Below are 26,673 nucleotides of genomic sequence, written 5' to 3'. Positions count from 1 at the left end.
TACGTTACAATTTATCTATTTGTCCTTGCTCAACGTTCAAATTCCCCATGAGTCTCATTTTCAGTTTGATCACCATTATGTGCTGTTTTTATATTTTATAATATTTATATTATTGAAATGAAAATTGGGGGGGGGGAGGAAGATTTTTGCAAATGACATCCTCATTCGTATGTTAGACGACACTAAGCAAATTATTCTATAAGTCAATCCATCATGCACAGGGTGTATATTTCCCTAGCGTGCACTTTGCTTTCTTGGTACAATTTTATTTATTATGTGAGCACAAAGATGCAGTCTTTACGCTTATCATTATTATGATTTATGCAGTGTATATAATTTTTGCCATCACCGTGTCATCATCAATGTCCATATATGTACATTTTATATATTTTTATATCATGTGCTCATTTCTTTTTTTTCCAACAGGAAAGACGGGTAATTACTATAATTAATTTATATAGTTTTCAAAAGTAATGCGTTGATTCCTTCTGTGATGATTGATATCTGTGTCCGTAATCAGCATCCTATGTGTTGTTTTTACCCAAATGTGTTGATTTATAAATAATATATCATTGAATGCAACACGCGTTGATAATGAATGACACGCCGCATTGCATTGTTAGTAATTGAATTTTCGCTTATGAATGCTTGGTATAAGAAGGGAATATAAAGCAGACCTGCGACTGCCACAAAACATTCGTAGAAATACGATTTTTTTTAGCTTCAACCATAAACTACATAAGTGTCTTTAGAGAGAAAATACGGTAGTACTTGGCATAAGAAGGAGATATAAAATCGACCTCCCTACTCTCAGGAAACATTTGGTAAAAGTATGAATTTTTAGCTCCAACCAGAACTACATAAAGCATCTTTAATTCAAGGAATTGCAAACATGGAAAATTTGGTGCCAGAGCATTTTTGTTTTACAGACTTGTTCAAACCTGCGTTATGCAATGCTCCGGACTCCTGAGAGCAAGTAAATATAGATATATTATTATAACCACTGTTTCTTCCCCCACCCCCAACCGGGTAAAATGAAAATTGTTAAAATTTGAGACAGAGCAGGTCCGATAAGTCTTGTATTTTCGAACTGACAATTTGTTTACTATGTAATGGTTTTGTTCTCTTCAACACAAAAAAAATATAGTGTATCTTATTTATTGGTTTGTGACAGGCAGTGTTATTTGATCATGCCAATTTTAATTACATGTAAATTGGTAGTTTATAAACAATCTTTTATTTCAAGATAAATAATTGGGAAACGCATTCATATTATTATTTTTTTATTGTATTAATGCGGCTTGTCCCCACATAAATAAATTTTTTAAAATAAAGTTGCTAATTATTAACATTTTAATTTGCGTTTAATCCTCTCTCTCTCTCTCTCTCTCTCTCTCTCTCTCTCTCTCTCTCTCTCTCTCTCTCTCTCTCTCTCTCTCTCTCTTTCTTTCTTTCTTTCTCTCTTTCTCTTCCTCTCTCTCCCTCTTTTCCTCTCCCCCCCCTCTCTCTCTCTTCCTCTCTCTCCCCCCTCTCTCTCCCCTCTCTCTCTCTTCCTCTCTCTTCCCCCCTCTCTCTCTCTCGCCCCCCTCTCTCTCTGTCTGTCTGTCTCCCCTCTCCCCCCCTCTCTATCTCTCTCTTTCTCTCTCCGTCCCTCTCTTTCTGTCTGTCTGTCTCTCTCTCTCTCTCTCTCTCTCTCTCTCTCTCTCTCTCTCTCTCTCTCTCTCTCTCTCTCTCTCTCTCTCTCTCTCTCTCTCCACTCCCTAAATTTCTCCTTCCCTTACACACAAGCACACATAATCATTCACACTGAATAGTTCCCCTTACTCTTACATTGCTACAATTGGTAGGGGAAAACTTACTTATGATCAACCAAATGAATTCGTCGTTGTCATTAGACATCAACATCATCATCATCATTATCATCTTCGTCATCATCATCATCATCGTCATCATCATTATTGTTAACATTATTAACAACGTAATTAACAAATGAAATGACGAAAACGCTTATTACCATTTTCTGAACGCAGCATTTTAAGCCCAAAGCAGGCGGAAGAAGTCCAAACAAAGTATTATAACAATACTATTTGATTATTGTCATTAACTCAAACGTTTTACTTACATTACACACACAGTTTTTCGATATTTTACTAACAAGCATTGATACAATGATTTGTTCCCATTTCTGTTTGATCTGTTCAATTTATTTTTTATCTGTTGTTTGATTGTCTTGGATTTGAATATGATATATTATTATTCATCTCATTGTTAATTTACTTTTATTTTGAGATCTTTTCCAAGTGTGGTACATTTTTAATTTTTTTTAATTTTTAAACTGCAGATACCACTTTGACATATTTCCCTTTTTCATTTTAAAACGATGTGATTTTCAAAGTTGTATTGTTTATTTATTTCTGAATATATTTTTAAATTTCATTTTTGTTGTTTCTGTTGTTTGTTTGATATGTGTTTTGGATTGTTGCTTTTTTTTTATTGTTTGTTTGTTTTTTTGGTGATTGAGCTTTTATTTGAAAGCTTAATTTTAAACATGAAACTATTAAGTAACTTTTAAGAAAAGTTCAAATCAATGATTGAAAATATGCATGGTGCTAAAATTAACAGGATGGCTGCACACATTGTTGTGTGTTATGATGACAACAAGCGGCATGCTAATGATTGAACATTGTTGATGCATGTCCGATGTTAATGGTGTTGTGGTGATCTTGTGTACACGTCAGTTCTCTTTTTTCACAGGCTCTACACAGTCTTCAACACTTCCTACTCCAAAAACGTATAATCTTTACACCCCTCTGCTCCCTTTCCCTTTCAATAAACGAAGACATGAAAAGATATTTTATATAGAGCATATTTGTGGTTTCATCATGCTCACTGCTTCATAATGCTATGCTTTATTGATTTCTCCAGTAGGGCAAATGGGACCAAAATTCCTTTTACGCATTGCCTGTTAGGCACCCTTTTTACAGGTCATCTTACAATATCCTTCATCGCCTACAGTCAAATAGGCTATTCATTCAGGCCAATCTTTCTTCATCGAACTGCGCAGTAGAGTTGTCTTTTTTGAGAATTTAAACGCTCGTTAACTGTAAGGTTGCATGTCTGCATCCGTGTAAACACTGGACATTCTCTCTGTCAGTATTTTAAAAATAGTTCTACTATATTCATCTGAATAGATAAGGGGGGGGGGGATAGATTTGGAAATAACGACTCACAACAACAAAATGTCTTTCTATCTCTATATTAAACCCCCCCCCCTCCTCTATCTATCTATCTATCTATCTCTCTCTCTCTCTCTCTCTCTCTCTCTCTCTCTCTCTCTTTCTCTCTCTCTCTCTCTCACACACACACACACACACACACACACTCTCTCCTTCATTAATTTTTAAGTAACCCGACAATGGTCAAAGAAAATGTTCCATGATATAATTTGAATTTATTTCAGTTTATTTGTTTTTTGTTTTTTTTTTTTGGTTTTTTTTTTTGCTTTTTTTGTTGTTGGTTTTTTAAATATCTAAAACTGTTTAAACGACAAGAGATGAAACAAGATTAACGTCCCTCCATTAATGACTACACTGGTTCCTTTCTTTACAATTTGACTTGATGACGCAAGAGTAGGTTAAGCTGTTCGAGAACTTATTGAATTCTCTGGTTGAGTTAACGAATAAAGTAGAATTATTTAAACATCTTTTCTGATAAGAAATTGAAATATATGTTTAATTTCATATTATTTACAATGTTGCTATTTTGTACTTCAAGGTACGCTGTAACAATTTGAAAAGGATCTCTCTCTCTCTCTCTCTCTCTCTCTCTCTCTCTCTCTCTCTCTCTCTCTCTCTCTCTCTCTCTCTCTCTGTCTCTCTGATACTTATTCCCCTACTCCTAGAAAACTGTTTTGATTTGAAACATTGGTTTCATTTCTTTGTTTCAGACTGCTACTGTCAATAACAGTAACCCACAGGAACTTATTATATATAATGTCACCAAAGAAGACGAAGCATGGTACACGTGTCTTGTTCGAAATGCTATTGGAGATGAGTCCAAGAGCGCTTTTCTCAGAGTCCTCAATGGTAACTCTTTTCATCACTTTACTTTTGGAATTTGGTCATTTTCTTTTTCCTTTTTTTTTTTTTTTTTTTTTTTGTCAGGTTATTATTATTATTATTATTATTATTATTATTATTATTATTATTATTATTATTATTATTATTATTATTATTATTATTATTATTATTATTATTATTATTATTATTATTATTGATATTTTAATACTTGATCCAATTGATAAACATGCTTGGTTCATTGTTTTTGTTTTCAGTTGTTTTTGTTTTGTTTGTTTTGATTTGTTATGTTTTTATTGGGTTTTTAAAAATTTAAATATTTGTCTCTCTATGCTGCGCTTTTAGTGTGTAACGTTACCAGGCTGTCCAGTTCAAAGTGTTACTGTACGTCTAAATGTCATTCCATTCTGCCATTTTTTAAATAGCAAAACATTTTTGCCTTACGGCTCCAAATGTCTGTTTTTGCAGAGGATGAATATGAGGCATTCTACTCATCAGCAGCAAGTGTGATGGAAGGAGGAAGTTCGGGTTCCAACGTCGTGTGGATTGTCATCATCTGCATCAGCTTGTTCATTCTCCTCATGATAATAGTCGTCTCCTTTGTGTGTTACCACAAGTACAAGAAGACTATAAGAGCAGGGCCCACTAAGAGAATCATCATAATGGAATCGGTAAGGCTGGAAGATTACCTTACTTTTAGTTTCAGTTTTGATTTTCATGATCTTATCATCATTTTCATCATTATTGTCGTCACCATCATCATCGTCATGCATTATCATCTTATCCTAGATGTACTCACCCCACAGACAAACATTCTTCCATCCACCCCGACCATCTAACCCCTATCTTAGGCCCTTTTCTCAATACTCATCCATGCCTTTCCGTGACCTAATTGTATAGTTATGATAATTTTGAGAGGTGGCTGAACCGGCTCTTTCTTTGAACTCCCACTTTGATTTGTCTTCCTGTTATAATGATGATAAAAAAGACCACGAGTGTTCTGGGAGACATTTCAAGTACTACTCTGATCTCTTCACCTTCCCAACATCTTATTTCTTTATTTTCTTTTTTTTTTCTCTCTCTTAGATTACAAGTGCAAATTCTATATTATGTAAATTTTATTTTTTGGAACCCAGTAATGGACCAGAGTTATTAAATAGTAAAATCTGTTGTGGTTTAATGTTATTCAATTTGAACTCTTTTTAAAAAATCAATTGGGATTTTTTTTTTTTACAGTACAATAAGGGTTAAGGAGTATTGCATTAGAGCTGTCCTAAGATTTGACAAAATGGATCGAAGCATAAAAAGGTTAATCTGTGTAGATAGAAAAATGATCATCAAATTAGATTCAATATTATACCAAACTTACCTTCATTCATTACTTTTGTCATAACAGTCATAAGCAATTCATAAATGCTATGTTCATGTTATTTTTAAAGAATCTATTTGTAGAAAGTTGTCATTAATTTATATTATCGTTTGTCCCCAGAATAACCTATATTACCCTAACAAAGATCCAGAGGCCATAACTCCCCTGATGATTCCTGAGGTTCGAATTATACAAGAGCGCACACCGCATTCGTTCTTCCGTAGTCGAAGGAGGCTGTCCTCAGATTTTACAGAAGTGTCTGAGTATGAAGTGCCACTCGATGATAAATGGGAATTCCCACGTGAAAGGTAATTGTAACAGTGAAAATGAATAATTACATGTCTGATACAAGGGATCAAATGTAGCCAATTTAGGAATTTAATGTCAAAATCTTGCAAAATACAAAGGCGATAAATAAAATTGTATTTTTTGCTCAGAAATGGTTATATTATCTAATTAAACAGGAGTACATCACTCCTAAAGCATGTTAAAGTGGTAATTCATACAGAGGTAAAAATAACGCAATTTTGATTGGTAAGGATTTTGTAGGTTTTAAAAAAAAAAATTTTTTAATGTTATTTTTATCATATTATTATTTTTAATAATACTATTTACAGCATTGAAATGGTATTTATTTTCTTATAAATTACTAGGTTGAAGTTGGGTCCACGTCTTGGTGAAGGTGCGTTTGGCCTTGTGGTGAAGGGAGAGGCGACTGGGTTGTTCAACAACAGCAACAGTCCAGCCACTGTGGCAGTCAAAATGTTAAAGAAGGACGCCACAGACAGAGAAATGATGGACCTCATGCAGGAGATGGAAACCATGAAGCTCATCGGCAAAAATAAGAACATTATCAATCTTCTTGGCTGTTGTACACAAAGAGGCAAGGACTCATAGTGTTTTATATCATTTTGCTATCTTGAATCGCCTCTTTGTTTTTATTCTATCATCTTCATCGAAGGATGCCAAGCCTTTTTGGAGGGTTTTTGTGGTCCAAGGGGCACAACCCAAGAAATAATATTTTTGTTGTTGTCTCCCTTATATGGTCTTAATTTTGATTGCACTTTCCTTTAGATGGTTTAATGTATTGTTTTGGGAGGGAGGGGGGGGGGGGGGTTGTCCTCAAACTTGGGGTTTTTCTTGTTTAGATGGGAAGGGGAGGAGGGTTTTATGTCGCCATTTTTTTTATATTTTTTTTTTGACTAATTGTTGTTAAATTCTCTCTTTGGAGAATCATGATTGATGCAATTGTGCTATAACATGTCATTGTCATACATATAATTCTATTTTCAGGTCCTCTGTTTGTTATTGTGGAATTTGCTCCTCATGGAAACTTGAGAGATTTCCTGAAAAGTCATCGTCCTCCAAACCCCTTATGCCCCTCCTCATCATCTGAGTATGAGGAACCTCTTTTGTCTGCGAGTGGAGAGTTACGGTCCCTGACACAAAAGGACTTGATCTCCTTTGCCTTCCAAGTTGCCCGGGGGATGGAATATATCGCATCTAAACTGGTCAGTGAACATCTTTTGAATATTCAATCTTACTGGAATATTTAACTTATTCTATTCTGTTTTTGATGTTTTCACTTTTTTTTCTGATTAAAATTTTCAATCTCTGGGTTGGGTTCCTGACCTCTCATTGTGGGTAGGGAGGCACTTACTGTGTCTTCTATCCCCCTATATCTGTTTTCCAACATGCTTTCTGTCTCAGTCTTGGAATGAGATTGCTTGGTTTTGTCCTGATTCTCTGGTTGAGAGCAAATCAGTCAAATCTCTTGAAAGAGTTTTTGGAGATGATATTTTTTGACTTGTAAATCATCTCTATGTTATGCACTGGATTATTTTTGTTTTACATATATATGATTTGTAAACATTTGAGTGTGTTCCTCTTGGCGGGGACATGTGCTTGTGTCTGGATGAGACTTTAGGTGATCTCAAACTGAGTCATCGATAGTGTGCTCTTGGAATCTACATCTGTTCCCTATTTGTACCACTCTGCTTTATTCCATTTTTTTCCTGGTGCTGATATGACCTTAATGTGTTGCAAGCGCTGTAAAACCCTTAAAACAAAAACAAAACAAAATATTCAATCTCCTCTTCTACCATTCTCCCCCTATTTAAAAAAAATATTTGGTTTTCTTATCATTCCTTTTTTTTTCTTTTTTCTTAGCATTTCTTTCTTCTTTTTTTTTCTTTCTTTTCTTTTTCTTTCTCTCTTTTCTTTTTCTTTTTTTTTCTTTCTTTTTCTTTTTTTTTCTTTCTTTTCTTCTTTTAAAAAAATATTTTAAGTAGCATCCTGAAGCTTTAGTTACAGTTACAATTTAATGACTTTATTTTCTTTTCTTACATAGTGCGTGCACAGAGATTTGGCAGCTAGAAATGTGTTAGTTGCAGAAGACTATGTACTCAAACTGGCCGATTTTGGGTTGACCAGAAATTTACAGCATGTGGAATACTATAGGAAAACAACAGACGTAAGTGGTCTCGCTTGCTTCAGTTTTTGTTTTTGTTTTTCTCCAATTATTTTGGGCATATAAAGATTTTAAAAAATCACATTTTCATCTGCATTTGTTTGATTCATTTTCAGTAAGATAACAGACATATGATCATATGTCGAGTAAAGATGATGTCATAATAAGATTTGGATTGAATAGTGATTTATTGATTGTCTATGTGAAAAATTTAATTTCTTTGGTGGATCACTCTGTGCCAGACAAAACAACATAGAGGGAGGAAAAATTATCCTTCAATTTTGAGGATTTGAATTTGTTTTTGTTTTGTTTTTTTTTTGTTTTTTTTTTTGTAGTCCTTCAGAGCCATTAGGCCCATGGAGCTGGATTTTATCCAGGTTTCTATAACATGAAACGGACAATATCAATTAGGACGCTAGTCTATCGCAAACTTTCCGCCAAATCTAACAGACCCAACTACCCATTTACTGCTGGGTGGACAGGGGGGTCAGAAAAAATCTCAACTGCACTCGGGATCAAACTTGGTCCCTTTGTGTGTGAAGCGAGTGCTCTACCAACTGAGCTATCGGGAACCCCAAGGATTTGAGTTAAGAGAACTTTTATTCCCTGGAATTCCCAGGACATGTTTATAGATTATCTTATACGATTTTTTATGATAGCAGTTGTTTTGATTTATATATAATCTCATTATGACATTCAAGTTTAAAATGGTATGTATGTGCTTTTCTAGGGTCGCCTGCCTGTGAAATGGATGGCTCCTGAGGCATTGTTTGACAGAAAGTACACATCAAAGAGTGACGTGTAAGTTTTTTTATTCTTGAAATAGTGCTTTGAATGCTCTACTCTTTGATCTTTCCATTATACTTCTGTGTGTGTGTGTGTGTGTGTGTGTGTGTGTGTGTGTGTGTGTGTGTGTGTGTGTGTGTGTGTGTGTGTAGTGTAGTGTAAGTTTGGGTATGTGTGTATGTGTTTGTGGGTATGCTTGTTTGTATGATTACATTCACACATGTGTGTCAATGCATAGGTTCTCAGTTTTGTGTGTATATTAAAATATTTCCTTTCCTTTTATTCAGCTGGTCTTATGGTGTTCTTTTGTGGGAGATATTCACCCTTGGTGGTTATCCTTATCCGTCAGTACCAGTGGAGAGTCTTTTTGTCTTGTTGAAGGAAGGACACAGAATGGCAAGGCCACCTTATGCCACCCTTGAAATGTAAGATACTGCATACTGCTTTTCACAGACCTACTATACTATTAAAAATTCGTAGAATTGTGAAATGTTGGCTTAAATTTCACAATTTCATGAGCATCTTAAATTCATTAAAACTTTTTGAAAATAAAAAATAATCCCAGCGTACATTATTTTAGGGGTTTCGAAGTGTTATCTAATCATTGTAAGAGCAAATTGTTGATCTGTGAAGTAAACTATGGTGACTAAAATTTTCATCTCATAAAAACTACGAAGTTTTCAAGTAGGCAGGTCTGCTTTCATATTTTTCATTATTATTATAATTATTATTTGATAGAGCGACATTGAAATCTGTTGAAATCTTTGTTCATCAGAGAATTTTTTTTAAAAATAGACACTGCAGCATAAATTTGAAATATGCCTTTTTCCCCCAAAAAAATTTTTAAAATTAATTGATACTCAATGATGATTGTTGTTATGCTGTGATATTCAACAATGAAAAAGTAATAAGATAGCATAATATGGAGTACTTATACAGAAAGAGTTTAGTTATTTATTGATCGATTTAATAATAATAATAATAATGTAATTGATATATATAGCGCCTGTTTTATACAATATAGCTCTAGGCGCACAAAATATATCCTTAAAAAATTACTCTATCATATCAACAACTTTTAAAAGATCTATCATTTTTCTTTTAAGCATAAGCATGAAACAGAATCATAGATGAAAATTACTTAATGAATATTTTATCTATCTATCTATCTATCTATCTATCTATCTATCTATCTATCTATCTATCTATCTATCTATCTATCTATCTATCTATCTATCTATCTATCTATCTATCCGTCCATCCATCCATCCATCCATCCATCCATCCATCCATCCATCCATCCATCCATCCATCCATCCATCCATCCATCCATCTATCTATCTATCTATCTATCTATCTATCTATCTATCTATCTATCTATCTATCTATTTTAATGCTCTCACCTCTCACCTCTTGTGTGAAAATGTTGTTACCCCTACCTGGGTCATCAGGGCAAAATGAATTTTTTTTTCATTTCGCCCTGATGACCTTGGTAAGGGTAACAACATTGTAGTCCAAAACACACAAAAGGTGAGAGCATTCAAATGATTGGCGCTCCAAAAACTGTAGAGCAGCCTTATATCTCTCAAACATATCTTTCTATCGATTTGTCTGTCTGTCTTTCTATCTTACCTACCTATCTGTCTGTCGCTGTATATTTATCTAGCTATCTATTTTAGTACTTATATTTTGATAATTTTCCAGGTATGATATCATGAAGAATCAGTGCTGGAGGGAAAACCCAGATGAGAGACCATCATTCAAAACACTGGTCCAAGAATTAGACAAAATGCTCACATCTTCTTTAAATGATGAGGTAAGTGTTATGATTTCTTCCCCTGTCGTTTCTAAGCTAAAATGGTTGTGGATATTTTATATTATAGTGCATCTTGCCAACGTGACACATATAGTATCTCTACGTACTAGCGCTGATAACAAATACAAACTAAGCTTTATGTTTTAATAATGATATTATAAAAAAGATTATTAACATTTTGAATCATCAATGTGCGGCTATGTGGTCTGGTGGTATGACACTCGCTTTTTTGGTTAGAATGTCCTGTGTTCGAGCCTCGCTGACCGTTAACAGCGTTGTCTGTCTGAAAAAATATTGTAATATTGCCCAACAGGTATCATGTTTCGTTTTACATGTTAAATGTTGCTCTGGGTGGGGATCCTGACCTCCCATAGTGGGCAGGGAGGTACATGCTGTGTCTTCTATCCCCCCATACCCGTTTTCCAATTGTTTCCTGTCATTGTCTTGGAATGAGATTACTTGGTTTTGTCCTGACCCTGGCCGGAGTTCCTTGGCTGGGAGGGAAACAGTCGAATGTATAGTTAAAGTTTTGGGAGATGATATTTTTTTCCTTGTAAATCATCTCTCTGTTATGCATTGTATTATGTTTAGTTTACATATTATATTATATGATTGGTAAACATTTGAGTGTGTTCCTCTTAGTGGAAACCTGTGCTTGTGTCTGGATGAGACTTTTAGATGATCTCAAACTAAGTACTTTGGTGGTGTGCTCTTGGAATCAACATCTGTTCCCTATTTAAACCAATTCCCCTTTGTCTCACCTTTTCTTTTGTGCTTTAAGTGTAATTCTAGAACTTTTTACTATCCCATTTTCTTCCTTTTTACTGGCGCTGATATGACCTTCATGTGTTGCAAGCGCCGTAAAACCCTTAAAAACAAAAACAAACATTAGATGTTGCTGTTGGTCAGGGACCCTAAGGGCTTGGAGCACACTAAGTGGATATTGCTCTATATAAAAGCTCAAGCTCAAGTTGTTGTTTTTTTTAAATGGAAAATTGGGTCAATTTTAAGAGTTTATTACAATGTCCCAATAATAATATTGGTTTGATATTAGTTCACAATGGGATATTATGGAGTGCACACTCAACTACCAACTTAAATTTCTTTTGATTTTGTATCATCATCATTTTTGCTACGATAATATTGCAATTGTTATGTTATTTTATATTTCATTCTATTTCCGTTGCCCACAGGCGTACCTCCATCTCCAGCCGTTGGACAGCCCTACCAGTACGTCGGATTCTCAATACTTCTCAATGAAAACAAGCACAAGCTCCAGTACTGGCTCAAGCCCCAATGATAGCTGTCCGAGCGTATCAGGCGACAACAGCCAAGGCTGAGAGTTTCATGTATAGCACAGTCACTGTATCATTAGCATGAATTCGTCAGTCAACTGTTCTGAGACCTCCAGCTTAATCAATATGTCAACATTTTTTGTGTGAGTGAAATCATGGAGTTATAGAATCTTCTTGCTTTTTGATGAGAGATCAGAAAGAAATTATTCCACACAATCAGACCTGCTGTTTTCAACTCTTGACAGCTTTCGTTATTTGATCAAACCACGCTCAAAGACTTGAATTTGAAGGGTGATCTCTTAAATTCTTTCAAACCAGTGGATTTATTGTTTTATTAAGAAACTCAGCACCGAATCATGAGCTACTCTGACAAACATATTTATTTATACACTCGGTATAATGAAGTAGAAGAAATTGAGATGTGAAAGTGATTCGTGGAATACAAATTATAAACCTTTGACCATTTTGAATCATATGGAACTTTCAAGTTGAAGAAGTCAACAAGTTGTGATTCATGAAACAGAATAAACTATTTCACTGAATGCCACAGTTGGGCCATGCGTAGTTAATATATCTGTGTTGTTTCATGTGCCAAAGTTGCACACTATTGTCACTTTGTGTATCACTATTGTAACTTTATTCTACACAAAGGTCATATCTGTTTCATCCGTTCCTATTTTATTCATTAATGGCATTTGAATGGAGAGTGGAAGCAAAACTGCAAGGACAGAATTCAAAAAAAGGATTTCCATTTTGTTTATTTCTGTGATGATGTATTATTTTTGTCAGAAATCCGCACGAATAACACATGCTTTGGAGTTATGTTCAATTTATTTCTTCTCAAAAGTGACCGAATACTCGGGATATTGAAATTTGTGAAACTTGTGATTTTTAAAGTTTTTACTTATAGTTGTTAGGACAAGAATGTGTTCAAAATAATCTGTTGTTATCAGTATTATGAGTTTAGGAGGCAGCATGCAGCCACTGACTGTAAAAAGAGTTTTTGTTTTTATTTGATTTTTTTTTTTTTCATGAATTATATTATGTTCCAGAGATAAATGACGATTTATGATATTGAATCACCATACTGAGATATAAAATCCAATCCTTAATGTCGACATCATTTTAGTGGATGAAACTGCAGAGAATTAATAATCCTGCCTATCACTACCAGGTGATGTCATTAGAGAATGCTCGGAACCGTTTAACTTTATGTAAAAATAACTTTGAAGAAGGCAACAACTTATTGATTTTTAAAAATTTTTTTTGTGTGTAAATTTCTGACTCTCTAAAGTTGCATGTGATCCCGAACATTCTCTATTGATTGTCGCACAGCCAAAAATTATTTTTTAAGTTTTGAGGTATAGGTAAAATATCTCAATCTGTACTCTCGTTATTTTGAAGGAGTCATTTTTATTTTTTTTATCAGTAATGATTTGAAATAACTGACAACTGTATTTATCTGGGCATTTCTTCAGGGATCCTGTTTTTAGGTTTATCTAAAAATCAGGTTTGAGAGTCCTTCCTTTTTTTATAATTCAAATCTAAACGTCCTTAAATTTTTTATTTTTTTTAAAATACCAAAAAAAAAGAAAAAATAAATGATTAAAATTAAACACAGTGTTGAAATTTGAATCTCAGGTTTCACCTGCTTACACTCATGGAAAGTTTCTTATGAGATGGAGAATATTCTTATGTTTTTATATGATATTTTAAAATGTAATGCACATTTATTTTCTGGCGACCATTTTGTCTCTGAAATCCAAATGACAAGTTGAATGGTGATAAGGTTTGTGATTTTATATAAACAACAACAGGAGAATAATAAATGATTATCTGCGAAATATTTTGATTTCTTGGTGAACGAGACAACACATTATTATAGAAGTATACCATGAAAATAAAGGAAGCCATTGAAGACATTTCCACCAAGAATAAGTTACTCTAATTTGCGTGATTATCTGTCATTTCCTTTAACCTTTCATATAAACTCTCCAGGATGAGATCTGATTATCTGAAGAAAAAAAAAAAAGCTTTTGCTGATACTAATTAGAATATCAGTTTTAGATATGTTTAATGCATCATTTTTTTTCTGTGGTGCTAAGATTTTTTGTTTGTTTAAGTTTTAAACTTTGTATAGTTTATTTGATTACTTTTTAATTTCAAAGTTCTCAAAACTTTTAGAAATTTTTGTTCTTTTTCGTTATTTTAATTTGCATTTCCTCCTACAGAATGCGATTTATTTTCAAATGACAAACCACTGTGTTCAAACTTGAGAAGTTCAAGTTGTTTTGCATTTATTTCATTGTGTTCTCATTAAGTCAAGATTTGATGTTCTGCATAAATAATGTTAGAATGTTGTTTTATTTCATTTTTTTAAAGAAAAAACTATATCTGGTCATAAATAATGTTTTAAAAAGATGTTTGTTTCTAACTTTGCTTTTTAGATATCAGTTTGAATTAGTTATTCATTACTTTTTAAAATGATGTTAAGTTTTAAAGAGAAGATTTGGATTTCATTAGCAATGTTTTATATATGTAACATTTTTTTTGTTTGATATCTTGTAATAAATAGTTCTCTTAACGGGTTGTATTTATTTCATGAAACAAGGGTTGGATGAGCTGTAAGCTCAGAAAACAAGACCATTATATGGTGTATCATTATAAGTTTGTTTGGGGGCAAGGAGATTGGTTGGGCGATTTGGACGTTTAATTATTTTTTTTAGTAAGTCACGAAGTGAACATCATCATCTGGAAATAATTCATATGTTGTAGATAGACAATCTTGTAACAATCAAACATTAAGACTTTTTTTATCCAGTGAACGCAAAAAATCACATTGGATCTTTTTATATGTTTAAGAGCATTTTTGAGATTTTGATTTCTGCTTCAAATTCAAAGCTCCAACTTTTTAAATATCAGGCATTATTTTCTTTTCGCCATTCAGTACATCGTAACATTTTACATACATACCATATGGGCAGAGAACAAATTATACAAGAATTTTCCTCTTCTTTTTTTTTTTTAACCAATTTAAAGTCCTGCCTCCTTCTTTCAAAAAATACACTTGCACACTTCACCGAGGCACCAAAACTGTTAGATTAATTTGGTACAACACAGATGGCTCTGAATATTTAACCAATTTTTGTAATGTCAAATGTTCTAGCTTTATACAAATTGGTCTTTACCTTTATAAGTCTCACAAGTACAGTTGGATTCATTTTTCAAGGTTTCAATTTCACAATATCTAGACCGATGTCAATTAAACAGAAATAACAATTCTAAGGAAATATGTCGAAAGATGGAAAACAACTTAGAATGCATCGGTTTTTTTAGAGATCATCAAATACATTTGTCAAATTTAGATCTATGTACAAATTTACAAAATGGTAAATGAAATTAACTACAGAATAGTCTTTGTTTTGTTCAAATTCAACTTTGTGGTTTCGTTTACAACTTTTTAAAAAATTTAATTTAGTTAATGCATCGCCTTAAAATGAGTTACACATTACTTGAAAAGCCCAGAAATATACATGGAATGCCTCTTCGAAGGGAATGATTTTTCTAATTTTCATAATGTTGGTAAAGATCTGTTTCTTCTGGGCTAATTTGCAATCGTTTGTTTGCTGCTATTTTTAATAGTGGTTATATGTCAGTCAGTGCTGAGTAAAGTTCAGTGATTCTACCAAGTTTGTATGAAATTGGAACATTAAATGTAGTCATTGAATTGTCTGAATGATAAACAAGCACTTTCTTTCTTTCTTCCTGTTATATCCTTACTTGGAAAACGTGTAATTTATCTTGTGTAACCCAGTAATGTAAATGCCAGATTGCCTTTGGTTGATTGAATTATGCTTTTTTTCTTTCTTTTTGTAATAAAAAAATATTCTTTGGGATTGTTGCAAGACTTATTTAAGAGTTAAAAAAGACTAATACTTTTTGGAGAAAATGAGCAAATCTTTAAAATTTTAAGGGAAGCAGAGGAATACAATCTGTGCTTTGTTTGTGGCTACTGCAGAATTTTAATATAGCCTACATTTCCACCCTGCCAATTAAGATCTACACATCACATACATTTGAACAACGCTATGTTTCATTATACTTGTACTTGTACTTAGAAGATTGAAAATTACTGTAATAGAAGTTTGCCTAATGAAATATGATTTCATGCTATCGTCAAGCGCAATTTTCCATAGATTTTATCACAAACTGATGTTGTAAGTCTCAGAGTTTATTTATGAATGTTTGGGTGGGGCACTCTGACCTTTCATAGTGGGTGGAGAGGTCATTTTTTTGCATCTTCTATCCCCATGCCTGCGGGTGGTTGGATGGGTGTACGATCCGATAGTGATGTCGTTTCTTCTTCTCTTTACTAGCCTATCCTGCTTCTTTGGTTTGTGATTGTATTTTTGACAGGGGATATTTTTTTTTCTGTAAATCTTCTGCCTGTTTGTTCTTGGTTATTTATAATTTAGCTTATGATATCTTTAGGTTATGATTTTGATTTACATTTGTACTATTTTTGTTAGATTGCTTGTTTTTTTGTTTCAGCGGTCTCTCATATAACCTCAATTGTGTTGGAAGAGACCTAAAGCAACAAACAAACAAAAATATCTCCATGCCTCTGTTTTTCCTCTCCATGTTGCTGTCTTAGTTCTGGATTGATCTTGGTCCCGGCGGGGATCCCTAATTGAGAGGGAAGCAGTCAAATGTAAAGTTCCTTTTATAGAGAGATTATACCCCCCTCCCCCCTTGAAAGTTCCCTCTGTTATTTACATTTCATTTGGCAGTGATCCCGTAACCTGTCAGTGTGGAACTTTGAAGTGATTTCAGACTAAATAACAAGGATATATTGATCGTGGATTTACTTCTGGTCTCTTTTGAACTTTTCCCTTTATCTTAATTCTATTCTTAGGTGCCTGTTAGCTTGATCCAAATCTAGTGACTGTTGTTATTTGCCTTTTTACAGGTGGTGAAAGGACCTTGTAGTTCCACAAGCCCTGTATAAACCCCTTAAACTTAAGCTAATCACGTGGCTTTACATCCTTTTTCCTTATTTCACATGGGCCTACCTGGAGTCTTTTTTAGAGAGGGAAACAGTCAGATTAAATCATCTTAATATTTGAAATATCTTTTTCTCGTAAATCAGCTCTCAAATATACATTACATCGTTGCTAGGTTTGTCAATATAATACTTATTTTGTTCCTGTAGCATTGTCAGTTTAGGACGTGGTTTCATTTTCGCTTGAATTATATATTTTACTTGGAACTACATTATGTCTGTTTTTAATTTATTCCCAATGTCTTACTTTTTTCTTAGATGCTTGATAGCTGTATCAAAATCTTTAGACTGTCCTGTCACTTTCCTTTGTATTAGCACTAAAATTACCTTTGAGTGCTTAGCACCGTAAAACATTTTAAAACACGTTTTAAAAATATTGAAAATAAGCCAGACTAATAATTATTATTTAAAAAGACGGCCGTCTGTCTGAATAGTATGTTAATTATTACGGAACATGCAAGTAAACTGTTCAGAAAATGTATAACATTTGTAATGCATAGGTTGTGTTTTATCAATATTTCAGAAAATATTTTGCGTACTCTCTCTCTCTCTCTCTCTCTCTCTCTCTCTCTCTCTTTCTCTCTCTCTCTCTCTCTCTCTCTCTCTCTCTCTCTCTCTCTCTCTCTCTCTCTCTCTCTCTCTCTCTCTCTCTCTCTCTCTCTCTCTCTCTCTCTCTCTCTCTCTCTCTCTCTCTCTCTCTCTCCCTCCCTCTCTCGCTCTCTCTTTTTTATTTTTTAAAATTTCTCTCCCTTATATTATTCTATGAATCGTTTTATGCATTTGTAAGGCAGAAATGTAAAATAGAAAAATTGACGATATTGAAAGATAATCAAATGGTAGAAAACTATTTTTGGAAACTGGTGCTTAAGAAAAGGGAGAAAATAGATTAAATTTCACATTCTGGGTGGGGCTCCTACGTACTTGCTGTGTCTTTTATCCCCTCTTATCTGTTTTCCAATTGCTTTCTGTCTTATTCTTGGAATGAGATTGTTTGGTTTTGTCCTGACTTGGGTCGGAGTCCTTGGCTGAGAGGGAAACAGTCGAATGTATAGTTATAGTTTTGGGAGATGATATTTTTTTCCTTGTAAATCATCTCTCTGTTGTTATGCATTGTATAATGTTTAGTTTACACATTATATTATATGATTTGTAAACATTTGAGTGTATTCCTCTTAGTTGGCTGGGTGGGGATCCTGACCTCCCATAGCGGGCAGGGAGGTACATACTGTGTCTTCTATCCCGTTATATCTGTTTTCCAACATGCTTTCTGTCTTTGTCTCGGAATGAGATTACTTGGGTTTTGTCCTGGCACTGGCCAGAAGCCTAGCTGGGAGGGAAACAGTCGAATGCATAGTTATTGTTTTGGGAGATGATATTTTTTTCCTTGTAAATCATCTCTCTGTTATGTATTATTATTTTTATTTTGAATGTATAATGTAAGCATTTGAGTGTGTTCCTCTTTGTTGGATTTTGTGCTTGTGTCTGGATGAGACTTGTAGGTGATTTCAAACTAAGTACATTGGTGGTATGCTCTTGGAATCTACATCTGATCCCTATTTGTTCTCAGTTCCCCTTTGTCTTACTTTATCTTGGGTGCTTTAATTGTAATTCTAGAACTTTTTACTATCCCATTTTCTTCCTTTTTACTGGCGCTGATATAACCTAAATGTGTTGCAAGCGCCGTAAAACCCTTAAAAACAAAAAAAAACAAAACAAACCTCTTAGTTGGGACCTGTGCTTGTGTCTGGATGAGACTTTTAGGTGATCTCAAACTAAGTACTTTGATAGTGTGCTTTTGGAATCTACACCTGTTTCTTTTTTTAACCAATTCCCCTTTTTCTTCCCTTTTCTCGGATGCTTTATTGTAATTCTATAACTTTTTACTATCCCATTTTCTTTCTTTTTTACTGGCGCTGATATGACCTTAATGTGTTGCAAGCGCCGTAAAACTCTTAACAACAAACAAAACAAACAAAATTTCACATTCTTACAATAGAAATAAATCGCAAAGACAAGGAATATCCTTTTGTGGGCGAAATGTTGATTGTAATCTAGCATAGCATTTTATCTAGCTCATACGACAAGAATGGCTTTTAATAATTATTGTTTTGTTGTTTACATGCTGTACATTTTATTAACTGTCATTATTAATTACTTTGACCAAAAATAGTGGTCAGATTAAATTGCTGTGCATTTGTATATATATGAAAGTTCCAATTATATACATCTTAAAGAACACTGCCTGATTCTATAAAATATCACCGCTTTACTATAATATATATATATACATATTATGTTTATGTTTTGTTCATTGAATAAAGTTAATGATTGTCACCTCATTATTATTTTTTATTCATTTTCTCACCACTCACAGATAATGTCATTAATCACACAATATTTGTGTAGGAGGCGTTCAGAATATTTGTTTCACCATCATCATCATCATTATCATTCAGGGCAAGACCCTGTACTGTCTACAAAGATCCTCCAGAAAGGAGGTTGCTCCCACTGTCACTATTAATCCCGTATATCTTTTGCCCCCCCCCCCCCCCCCCCCCCCCCCCCCCCCCAAGCTTGTCTTTTATGAGAATACTTCGTCTATGTCATGGTTAAAATTCCCTCACCTTAAGTGGGGAAAAACAGTATCATTTTCAATTTCTCTAGTTCTTATTTGATCTATAGATGTCCTAAAAACTCGCCTCCCCTCCCTCCCTACCCACACCCATCCACTTAAAACAAACTAGGAAAGAAAATAAAACAAACAAACGAAAAAGGGAAGAAAGGGAAGAAAAACAACATTCCCATTTTTACCATACTATGTATCATCTCCATCTGCTCTTCAGTTTGTCAGATAGGGTCTTTGTTTTTTCATTGTTATTCATATGACCTGATGGTGATAGCACTGACAAATTCTCGAAAATAAGCAATTTGTAGGGTCGTTTGCACAATACACGATGTAACAATACATTTTTAAAAAGAATCATATCTTGTAATTGGGACGAAAAATTATAATTTTGATTGATAAGGATACAAGTGCATAATAAATATCAATTAATACATATTATGGATATATAGGAGAAGAGATTTCTTACCCAATTAATTTTTTTCAACAAAATAATTCACAAGACCTTTTCTCCTAAATCATCATTTGGTTGTTTCTTACCTGCTTGTAATACAAGTTGCATATTACAATAGGATGTTTCGTAATTTAAAAAAAAAGTTCCTTACGATATCTGTTACTGGGTGGGGTGTTTTGACCTCCATGGTGGGTAGGAGATTTCTTGCTGCGTCTTCTATCCTTTATCTGATTTCTGAGTTGGTGTCTGTCTTTGTCATGATGATGAAATGGGATTACTTGTTTTTGTCCTGACCATTGCCGAGAGCCTTGGCTGAGAGGGAAACAGTCAAACGTATAGTGTTCATTTTGGGAGTTGATGTATTTTCCTTGTAAATCATCTCTCAGTTATGTATTGATAGTTATATTTTTTGTTTTAAACATACCTTGTGAACATTGTGTGTGTTCTTATTGGGATAATGTGCTGGTGTCTGGATGAGACTTTTCGGTGATCTCAAACTAAGTACATTGATGGTATGCTCTTGGAATCAACATCTGTACCCTATCAGAATCAATTCCCTTTTGTCTTACTTTTCTCGTGTTCTTTAATTGTATTTCTAGTATTTTTAAATATTTTTTTTACTATCCCATTTTCTTATTTTGTTCTGGGGCTGAAATGACCTTAAGTGTGTTGCAAGCGCCGTTAAACATCTAAAAACAAAACAAAAACAAACAAACAAGACTTTTTCCCCTAATCATCGTTTATTTTGTTTGTTGTTGTTTTTTTTCCTCTTATTTTCTTGTATATTACACAATAAGATGTTTTAAGATTTAAAAAGAACACAAAGTTCTTGACCATATCTATTACATTTAGGATTGTAGTGATTCTATTGATGTTGCAGCTGTTGTATATTTCACAGTATCAGAGTTAAATGAAGTGAAATTAAATTATGTTAAATTATTATGTCCCAAAATCATCATCATTATTCACAGAAAATTACAAATCATTATCGATTTTATGTACTCTCTCTCTCTCTCTCTCTCTCTCTCTCTCTCTCTCTCTCTCTCTCTCTCTCTCTCTCTCTCTCTCTCTCTCTCTCTCTCTCTCTCTCTCTCTCTCTCTCTCTCTCTCTCTCTCTCTCTCTCTCTCTCTCTCTCCCTCTTTCTCTCTTCGCAAACGCCGTAAAAACCCTTAACTGGGTGGGGTTCCTACCTCCCATAGTGGGCAGGGAGGTACTTATTGTGTCTTCTATCCCCCTATATTGTTTTCCAACTTGCATTCTGTCTTTGTCTTGGAATGAGATTGCTTGGTTTTGTCCTGGCCCTGGTCGGGATCCTGGCTGGGAGGAAGACAGTCAAATGCATAGTTATTGTTTTGGGAGATGATATTTTTTTCCTTGTAAATCATCTCTCTGTTATGTATTATTATATTTGTTATAATTTATAATGTAAGCATTTGAGTGTGTTCCTCTTAGTGGGGGCCGTGCTTGTGTCCGGATGAGACTTATTGGTGATCTCAAACTAAGTACATTGAAGATATGCTCTTGGAATCCCTATTTGTTCCCAGTTCCCCTTTGTCTTACTTTTTCTTGGATGCTTTAATTGTAATTCTAGAACTTTTTACTACCCCATTTTGTTCCTTTTTACTGGCGCTGATATAACCTAAATGTGTTGCAGGCGCCGTAAAACCCTTAAAAACAAAAAAAAAACAACATAAAAACCCTTAAAACAAAAATCAAACTTCTTTCTCCCCTCTCTCTCTCTCTCTCTCTCTCTCTCTCTCTCTCTCTCTCTCTCTCTCTCTCTCTCTCTCTCTCTCCCCCTCTCTCTCTCTCTCTGTGTGTGTGTGTTATATACTTAAATAGATACCTGGAAAAATAGCCATGTTTGGCTCTCGTCAAAAAAAAAAAAAAAAACGAACAAAAAAATTAATTAAGTTGTTACTTACTAAATATTTAATTTGTTTTTCGTTGAAGAAATAAAGAGCAAGTTTCATCGTTTAATTACGAGACCATAAATCTAATTTTTTTTTCTAATGATTTTTTCAAGTCAATTAATAACAAAATCTTTTCTCTCTAAAAAAAAAAAATAAATAAATAAAGTGTTAACTATAATTCTTTATTTTGAATGAATTGACTTTCTATGACATGATGAATCATTTGTTTGTTTTTTTTTTATTGTTTTTTTTTTAATTAAACAAAATTATTATTTTTATTTGGGGGGAGGAGGGAGGGTTGTTGTTTTGGGAATTTTTTTCGTTTCCTTTCTTTTATATTGGGAGGGGGGGGGGGTTCGTTAAGTTTTTGAATGTCAAATTTTAATTTACAATGTCTCATTTTAAAATCCATTTGAAATCACTTAATGTATGTTATCATGATTGGTTAATTCACATGTACGATGTTTTGTAAAAATATAGCTGTGATTTGTATGCTGCATCAGACTTCTTGTTGATCTATCATATTCTTTGTAGGTGTGTGCATGTGACTGATCCATGACCACTGGGTGGGGTTGTTTGACATCCCATGGTGGGCAAGAGGTTACTACTGGGTAGGGTTCCTTACTTCCCATAGTGGGCAGGGAGGCACTTACTGTGATTTCTATCCTCCTATATATGTTTCCAACATGCTTTCTGTCTTTGTCGTGGAATGAGATTACTTGGTTATGTCCAGGTCCTGGCCAGAAACCTTAGCTGGGAGGGAAACAGTCAAATGTATAGTTAGAGTTTTGGGCGATATTTTTTTGTCTTGTAAATCATCCCTCTGTTAAGCACTGTATGTATTGTTTTGTTTCCATATTATATATGATTTGTAAACATTTGAGTGTATCCCTCTTAGTTGGAACCTGTTCTTGTGTCTGGATGAGACCTTTAGGTGATCTAAAACTAAGTTCTTTGATAGTGTGCTCTTGGAATCTACATGTTTCCTCTTTGAACCAATTCCCCTTTGTTTTACCTTTTCTTGGGTGCTATAATTGTAATTCTAGAACTTTTTACTATCCCATTTTCTTCCTTTTTACTGGCGCTGATATGACCTTAATGTGTTGCAAGCGCCGCAAAACCATTAAAAACAAAAATAAAAAACAATTGTCCTGGTCCTCACCGAAGTCCTCAGCTGAGGGGGAAGCAGTTAAATATTTAGTATTAGTTTTGGGAGGTGATAATTATTTTTCCTTGTGATATTAAATATCATCTCTCTGCAATGTATTGTTAGTTATGCATTCTGTTTTTGGATATATTCTGTAAACATTTGAGTGTAATCATCTTAGTGGAATCCTGTGTCAATTGGGTTTCTGGAAGGGGTTTTATGGCCTCCCATGGGGAGCAGAGAGGTTCGTTTTGCTGTGTCTTGTATCGTCCCATATCTGTTTTCTTTTTCCGGACGATGAAGAATGAGGATGAAGAGAAGAAGGAGGAGGAGGAGGAGGAGAATGAGGAATTTCAAGTTTCAACCAATAAAATATACGGTAATTGACTTAATTTTTAAAGGTGTAACCCGGGACTCATACTATAAGATTAAGATAATATTAAAAATGCGTCCATGTTATTAGTTTGCCTGGCATGGTAATATGCGGTCATGGAGTAACCATCTTTTTAATCACGTAAGAATTGTATCAGGAGAGCATGTCTTATTTGGAGCTGCTGGTAAAAATTATAAAAGTTCATTCTGAGGCTTATGTAAAGCATTTTTTTTTTTTTTTTGTTAGTTATTTTTTTTTTAAAAGCAGGTTAAATCGTATTCGTGACAGTCACTCCTCGCTACACGTGATTAGTAACGGTAGAGGGGACATCACAACCAGATATTAGAGACTATCATAGGTTAACTCTCTGTTACACGAAAATATTGTTATGAAAAGGAGTGTATGAAACATTGCCAGATCACGGCTTCGTGAGGATGATCACGAAGTCCGTGGCCAGACAAAGCAGAGAGATAAATACAAGTAAATTAATATTGTCCATTCTGGCTGTAAAGCTGTCCAGATTGATCGAGAAATTCTATGACGGAATGATTTGTCATGGATGGAAACTGACGCGGGTGTTTGACATTTAAACTGGCGTACGGCAGGGATGCCTCCTCTCACTTCTATTCCTACTTTCCATGGACTGGACCATAAGAGAGACAACAAGCGGAGAGAGAAACGGAATTCAATGGATTCCCTGAACTCAACTCGGAGACCTCGATTTTGCAGATGGTCTTCCGCTTCTCGCCAAAAGCCATAAGCAGTTGAAATCCAAAACACCTAAATTGGCCAAATTTAATCGAGCCAAAGAAGACACAAATATCAAAAGTTCACACTGATAACGACTCTGTACAACTAAATGGAACAGTCCTGGATTAAGTGGACAGCTTCACATACCTTGGTAGTAGCGTTATCAGTGTTACTGGAGGCACGGATGAAGATGTAAAGGCAGTAAAGGCCCGTATTTTAAAAAAGAGCAAGGACTGCTTTTAACATTTTGAAAAACTTCTGGAAATCTAAAATCATGACAAATTGCACAAAAGTCTGTGAGTTCAATCTAAATGTTAAAGCTGTTTTTATGCAGGGATTGGAAACATGGAGGACGCCAAAAATGTCATAACTAATATCCATGTCTTCGAAAGATTTTAAAAGTACATTGGTCTTTTTAAAAAAATTAAAAAATAGCAACATCGGGCTGTAGCAGGAAACAAACCAACAAGCAATTGAAAAAGAATGTTGAAGAGAACATGGAAAAGGGTTGGTCACATTCTTAGAAAACTGACAACAAGCAACACCCGGCAAACCTGGAATCCATAGGGCAACTCCCATAGTGGGCAGGGAGGTACTTGCTGTATCTTCTATCCCCCTGTTTATGTTTTTCAATTGCTGTCTGTCTTTGTCTTGGAATGAGATTACTTGGTTTTGTCCTGATGCTGCCGGAGTCCTTGGCTGGGAGGGAAACAGTCGAATGTCTAGTTATAGTTTTGGGAGATGATATTTTTTTCCTTGTAAATCATCTCTCTGTTATGTAGTTATTTTTTATTTTTAACATAGGATTTGTTAACATTTGAGTGTATTCTTCTTAGTGGGATCTTGTGCTAGTATCTGGGTGAGACTTGTAGGAGATCTCAAACTAAGTACTTTGATAGTGCGCTCTTGGAAACTACACCTGTTTCCTATTTGAACCAATTCCCCTTTGTCTTACCATTTCTTGGGTGCTTTAATTGTCATTCTAGAACTTTTTACTGTCCCATTTTCTTCCTTTAGACTGGCGCTGATATGACCTCATTGTATTGCAAGCGCCGTAAAACGCTTTAAAACAAACAAACAAACCACAAGGCAAACGAAAGAAGTGATGATGCAGGATAGAAAAAAAGTTGAAAACCTTCGTTTATGGCCTATAATCCTGAAGAAGCAAAAGGCCAAAATAAGTAAGTGTATTCTCTCTGCCAGGGATTAAACAAGGTACTCAGTTTCTCAGCAAATCAAAATGAGTTAAATCCATATATTTTGAAACCAAATTAGGAATCGGCTTCTGCCCGGCTTCACACCCATGCCATTGTGCACAATAGCGCTGATTCATAGGAAAGGGCAGTACAGGATGCGTTTGTAATTTTGATCCCCAACTTACCCTACCACGTGTGCATCATCAGATTGAAATAGGAGTTGTGAGTTGTTGGTTTTCCCCCTTTGTTTGTTTATTTATTTATTGGTTTTGTCTATTTTATATATTTTCATGTTTTATGTTTATTATTTTATGAGGACTTGACTTTAGTTTTTATATCGCGCAATATTCACTAAACGTGCTCAAAGCGCTTACTAAGAGTCCCTAGCCAACAGCAACGCTGAATATGTAGGCGAGACATGATGCTTGTGAGGCGATATTACAATTTTTTTCGGACAGTGACAACGCTGTTAACGGCTAGGTACTCATTGTTCACCTGAGTGCTATGAGAGGATGTAAGTAAAGAGGGTTTTTTTCAAAGACACAACCATACGCCGCTCTGGACTGGAACTCGGGACCTTTATACCACTAGACCACATACCCGTATTATTTTTTCCCAAATGCATCAAGGACTAGTTTCTCTTGGAGAGAGAGAGAGAGAGAGAGAGAGAGAGAGAGAGAGAGAGAGAGAGAGAGAGAGGGGGGGGGGGGGGGGGGTGGAGCTTTGGCAAAAAGAAGAGAGGAGAATTTATCAAGGGAGACCACTGACGTTTTCTTTTCAGCTGTCTGAAAGTGCAGAGGTCAATTTTTATAAACAATGCATAACAAAACACCTGTGCAGGGTTGCCAGTTTGGCATTTTAAATGCCAGATTCCAAAAATCTGGCATTTTTGAAAACCGTTTGGCATTAGAAAAATCATTTGGCATTTGGCATTTTCATTTGGCATTTTCTTTTCTTGTATATTATACTTCAAATGACACCTTTTCTTAATTATTTCTAAACGCGTAAAAACAAACATCTTCACATTTCTTTTTCATTCTTAAAATCCAACCGTGGTGTAGTGGTTTAGCACTCCACTTAGTAGTCAGTAGGTAAATAATTACCCCAACAGGAAATTTAGAATAATTCAAAAAAAAAAAAAAAACAAAAAAACAAAAAAAAAAAAAAAAAAAAAAAAAAGAAAAGAAAAGAAAACACGCAAGCCACCAGGATATGATAGTAAATTGTCTATCAAAAGTGAGTAGTTTTCTTAGTGGGGGTGGGAGTCAACAGACTTTGGCATCTTTTTGAGTGTTTTGGCATTTTTTGAGTCTTCCCCTGGCATTTTGTTGAAAAATAATCT

General features: G+C 34.5%; 1 protein-coding gene and 1 long non-coding RNA gene across 2 annotated transcripts in view; one reads left to right on the top strand and one right to left on the bottom strand.

The window, feature by feature from the left end:
* Positions 1-13,414, top strand: part of LOC144964787 (fibroblast growth factor receptor 2-like) — an 82,397-nt gene extending 68,983 nt beyond the window's left edge. The window contains exons 9-18 of the mRNA XM_078899400.1: positions 3,947-4,085; positions 4,545-4,747; positions 5,566-5,753; positions 6,099-6,328; positions 6,739-6,956; positions 7,796-7,918; positions 8,646-8,716; positions 8,989-9,126; positions 10,406-10,517; positions 11,711-13,414. Of these exons, the coding sequence (XP_078755526.1) occupies positions 3,947-4,085; positions 4,545-4,747; positions 5,566-5,753; positions 6,099-6,328; positions 6,739-6,956; positions 7,796-7,918; positions 8,646-8,716; positions 8,989-9,126; positions 10,406-10,517; positions 11,711-11,857 (1,569 nt within the window). The 3' untranslated portion in view covers positions 11,858-13,414. The remainder of the gene's footprint in view (positions 1-3,946; positions 4,086-4,544; positions 4,748-5,565; positions 5,754-6,098; positions 6,329-6,738; positions 6,957-7,795; positions 7,919-8,645; positions 8,717-8,988; positions 9,127-10,405; positions 10,518-11,710) is intronic.
* Positions 13,415-17,815: 4,401 nt separating this feature from the next.
* LOC144964788 (uncharacterized) lies at positions 17,816-18,724 on the bottom strand. Its single transcript, XR_013643928.1, has 2 exons — positions 18,593-18,724; positions 17,816-18,043 (listed from the first exon to the last, which is right to left on the bottom strand). It is a non-coding gene; the product is annotated as an uncharacterized LOC144964788 (long non-coding RNA).
* Positions 18,725-26,673: the final 7,949 nt, after the last annotated feature.

The sequence above is a fragment of the Berghia stephanieae genome, chromosome 2 (genome assembly GCF_034508935.2).
Source record: "Berghia stephanieae isolate SIO BIC M18660-M18661 chromosome 2, UCSD_Bste_1.3, whole genome shotgun sequence".
NCBI lineage: Eukaryota > Metazoa > Mollusca > Gastropoda > Nudibranchia > Aeolidiidae > Berghia > Berghia stephanieae.
The sequence above is the reverse complement of the archived record's forward strand: the minus strand, read 5'-3'. Positions and strand labels throughout refer to the sequence as shown.